The sequence below is a fragment of the Spinacia oleracea genome, chromosome 4, assembly GCF_020520425.1.
Source record: "Spinacia oleracea cultivar Varoflay chromosome 4, BTI_SOV_V1, whole genome shotgun sequence".
Classification (NCBI taxonomy): domain Eukaryota; kingdom Viridiplantae; phylum Streptophyta; class Magnoliopsida; order Caryophyllales; family Amaranthaceae; genus Spinacia; species Spinacia oleracea.
In genome coordinates, this window is record NC_079490.1 from 24,410,390 (window position 1) to 24,413,808 (window position 3,419).

Sequence of the window (3,419 nt, forward strand, 5' to 3'; positions counted from 1 at the left end):
TTTCGTAACACGTCACAGCTTTATTCACATCAAATATTCGGCCCATATTTTATTCTCATTTTCGAATTTTACAGTATCATTTCCTACAAACTGATCGAGGGAGAGTTTGATCAGGGAAAGATCTCATGCATGGTTTGTCGAAAGCTTCCAGTCTTTGTTATCAGCATCATGTGCTTTATAGTGAATGTATTGAGAGGTTTTCTCTCGACACTTGGTTTCCCACGGTAATTTAAATTTCCTTGTCACTATTTTCATGATCGGTTTGTGCGTTTACTTACTTTTTTCGTAATTGTTAATCAATCCGTGACCAAACTAGCTAGTTACCACTTACCATAATTTGTTTCCCATCACTTTTTCTGTGTGACGTGTGACCATTAATATATTATCACGTACTACGCACGCAGTACTAATTTATCGATCATGTAGTACTAGATAAACTAAATCAATTCAATTTGGTGAAATTATTTAGCCCAACCCCTAGCTACTAGATGATCATCGATTCATCATGTGAGACATGTTCAACATGCACGAACAAATTAGCAATTGAATTAGACGTACGTACACATGAGTTAATTTACACAATTCAATTCAATGCACTTTACAATTTAAAAAAAATCCAAATTCTCGGCGAAATCCCTATTAATTCATCTCAAACTCGATCCACAAAGAAAGTAGGTAGAGTACTATTAACTCAAACATATTGTTGTTGCTTGGGTTTTGAGTATGTAGAGGCAGCATCAAACTGAGAATTTGCCATGGCAATGTCATCTTGATATGGAACAGTTCTTGTTGCCGAATGGCGAATGACCGAGAAGTAATAGGAGGAGCATAGGCCTAAGATACAGGCAAGAAGTGCCATAACACCACCAGCAGCAAATATACCAGGTCTTACGGTGTAGCAAAGTCCTGTTGAAGGGAGAAATTCTTGACGAGTGCTGAGATTAGCAGCTGATAATAGGAGACTAATCCCTATGATAGAACCAACACTGTATGTAACATATGACAGAAAGTAGAAAACAAATTACCGTTAGGTTGTTAGACTATCATAATGTGTGTTCAAAATGTATTAATTAACGTTAATGATATATGACACTCTTATGCTCCGTCTGTTTTGACGGAAAACAATATTTTTCTGGAAGTTAATTTTTCAATTTCCCTTTTTTTGTTTTGTTAATGGTGGAAAACAATTTTTCGAATGTGGAAAACAACTTTCAGTGTGAAGAGAAGAAATACAAACATTTTCTTCTACGTTCCCTTACTGTTCTTATTTTTTCCTCCTCATATCCATCTATCATTTCCACTTTTATTTCTGTTTTTCTTGATATATAAGTTTTCTTGTAAGGAAACAAACAAAGTAAAATTATTTTTTCATGGTGCTTTTACTTGAAAATTGTGTTCCACTGAAACTATTATCTTTTGAAAGTATTTTCGGTTGAAACAAACGGAGCCTTAAGGTTATTTTTCTTTTTTTTTTCTTTCTTTTTTTTCTCTTTTACGTCTCACCTTTGGATCAATGAGGAAACCGTCGTCCAAAGTTTTACTCAGCAATTTTTACAAGTTAATCAAATATTAAAATCTACCCTAATATTTTAAAACATGATATTTTGCATATCATGATGCCACATATAATCTCGATCTCAATTAATTTTTTGTTTAATCCCTCTATTCTTAATTATTTACAAACTTTTATATAAGACAATCTTACACAAAAGACACCTTGTTATCGTATAAGTTACGGATTGAAACCAGTTAGTTAAGAATTAGAACCAATTAGTTAAGCAATGAAAGTAATTAAGCACTATAACTAATTAGTTAAGCAATGAAACCAATTAGTTAAGCAATCAGAGTGGTCTTTTCGGTAAGACGTCTTACACAAAAGTTGCCGTTAATTATTAGTCCCGTTTGGAATTTTGACACTATATAAATTGAAGAGAATCTTCCAATTTCTTTCCAATACGTATTTCAAAATATATTCATCTGAGATCTTGTTTTGTTCGTCAAATTTTTATATTTTTTTAACGTACGTATTTGAAGATATTCACATTAAATATTGAGTTGAAACAGACTACAAAGTGAAAAGGGGATTAATATTTAAGAACGGTATTTTTTTTTGTGAAACCAACATTTATTTCCCTCTTTACCTATCATTTCCTGGCAATATCTTTTGTTATTTCAAAATCTATATCTCAATACATAGAAAATATAACAAATTTAAATTAAAAAAGCTCGTGCATCCAACGGATAAAAACTACGGAGTAGTTTATTGTAGAAAGAACATAGCTATAAAATACGAGTTGTAATTACCAGGATAAAATATAACAATTGATTGCTCCGAGTTGGAATGATTGAGCGTTGGAGTCATTTCTCTGGTAACAAGGACAACGAGCTATACCACAGATAGTTATCTGGACGATAAGTGTGAGCAATGCTGCTGCATATCCAAGTATGTTAGCTGGTGTTCTTGGGTATTCGCAGTTACCGAACTTTGTTAGATTAATGTCCGATGCCTGATAATCATCAACATCAACATCAACACCATCTATATTATTAAAGCGGAGTGGTGGTAATTGTGAGAGCTCCAAAATTTCAATCCCCATCTTTCATACATTGTAATTTAAGGAGATTTAGGCGATTAAAAAAAAAAAAAAATCCAATCAACAACATCTTCACGAACAACTAATTGGAAGACTTATTTGGAAAGAAGAATAATCAATAATGCTCAACATGAAAAAAATAAGAAAACACTATATATTTTACACATTGAAATTGAATTACACAAAGTTAACATTGTCATTTACTCAAAAAAATGTAAAAAAATTTAACATCGTGGTTATGAGATTTATATTTTTTTTATAATTTAAATACGTACCCGTGCAATAGCACGGGCACATACTAGTTTAGGGATTATTTCATATGACTAATAAGTGTTTATTAAGGTAAATTATTCTTTCTTAGACCCCGTTCAATTTATTATATCAAGATTAATCACTAATTAAGTAATTAAACGAGCCAAAATGTTACCTTAATCTTTGTAGCCTCAGCAGCAAAAGCAAGAGCAGTAGCAACCAAACCTAGGAAACCCACAACAACAACGTACACCATAACATTGACCTTTCCCATGCTGACCTCTCTTTTCTGAGTGTCATCTCAATCAAGCTTAGTTACTTGCTTTATATAATATACTCTAATCTAAAATTATCAATATAGTATAAATATGTATTGATTTCTTTCTTTATCACCTTAATAATTTAATATGTATTATTTAGAACTACTTGTTTAATTACTAGAAGAACAAGCCTTTGGTTAATTCATTTGATTGATATGGCTGTGTTTCTATACTTGACTAGTCGTACAAGTATTTTACGTGTTCTCAATTAGTTTTAAAGTCATTTTCATGTAGAATTAAGCAAAAGCTGGCT

General features: G+C 31.9%; 1 protein-coding gene across 1 annotated transcript; it reads right to left on the minus strand.

The window, feature by feature from the left end:
- Positions 1 to 490: 490 nt before the first annotated feature.
- Positions 491 to 3,161, minus strand: LOC110786199 (uncharacterized). Its single transcript, XM_021990739.2, has 3 exons — positions 3,022 to 3,161; positions 2,305 to 2,507; positions 491 to 986 (listed from the first exon to the last, which is right to left on the minus strand). Exons 1-3 carry the CDS (start codon positions 3,118 to 3,120, stop codon positions 692 to 694), a joined length of 597 nt encoding a protein of 198 aa, XP_021846431.2. The 5' UTR covers positions 3,121 to 3,161; the 3' UTR covers positions 491 to 691.
- Positions 3,162 to 3,419: the final 258 nt, after the last annotated feature.

Excerpts from the sequence above, each read along its gene's own strand:
- LOC110786199 (XM_021990739.2), bottom strand. The coding sequence starts at position 3,120 with ATGGGAAAGGTCAATGTTATGGTGTACGTTGTTGTTGTGGGTTTCCTA. Across the intron at positions 2,508-3,021 it reads CTGAGGCTACAAAGATTAAG|GCATCGGACATTAATCTAAC; the intron begins GTAACATTTTGG and ends GATGATTATCAG. Across the intron at positions 987-2,304 it reads AATTGTTATATTTTATCCTG|TGTTGGTTCTATCATAGGGA; the intron begins GTAATTACAACT and ends TGTTACATACAG.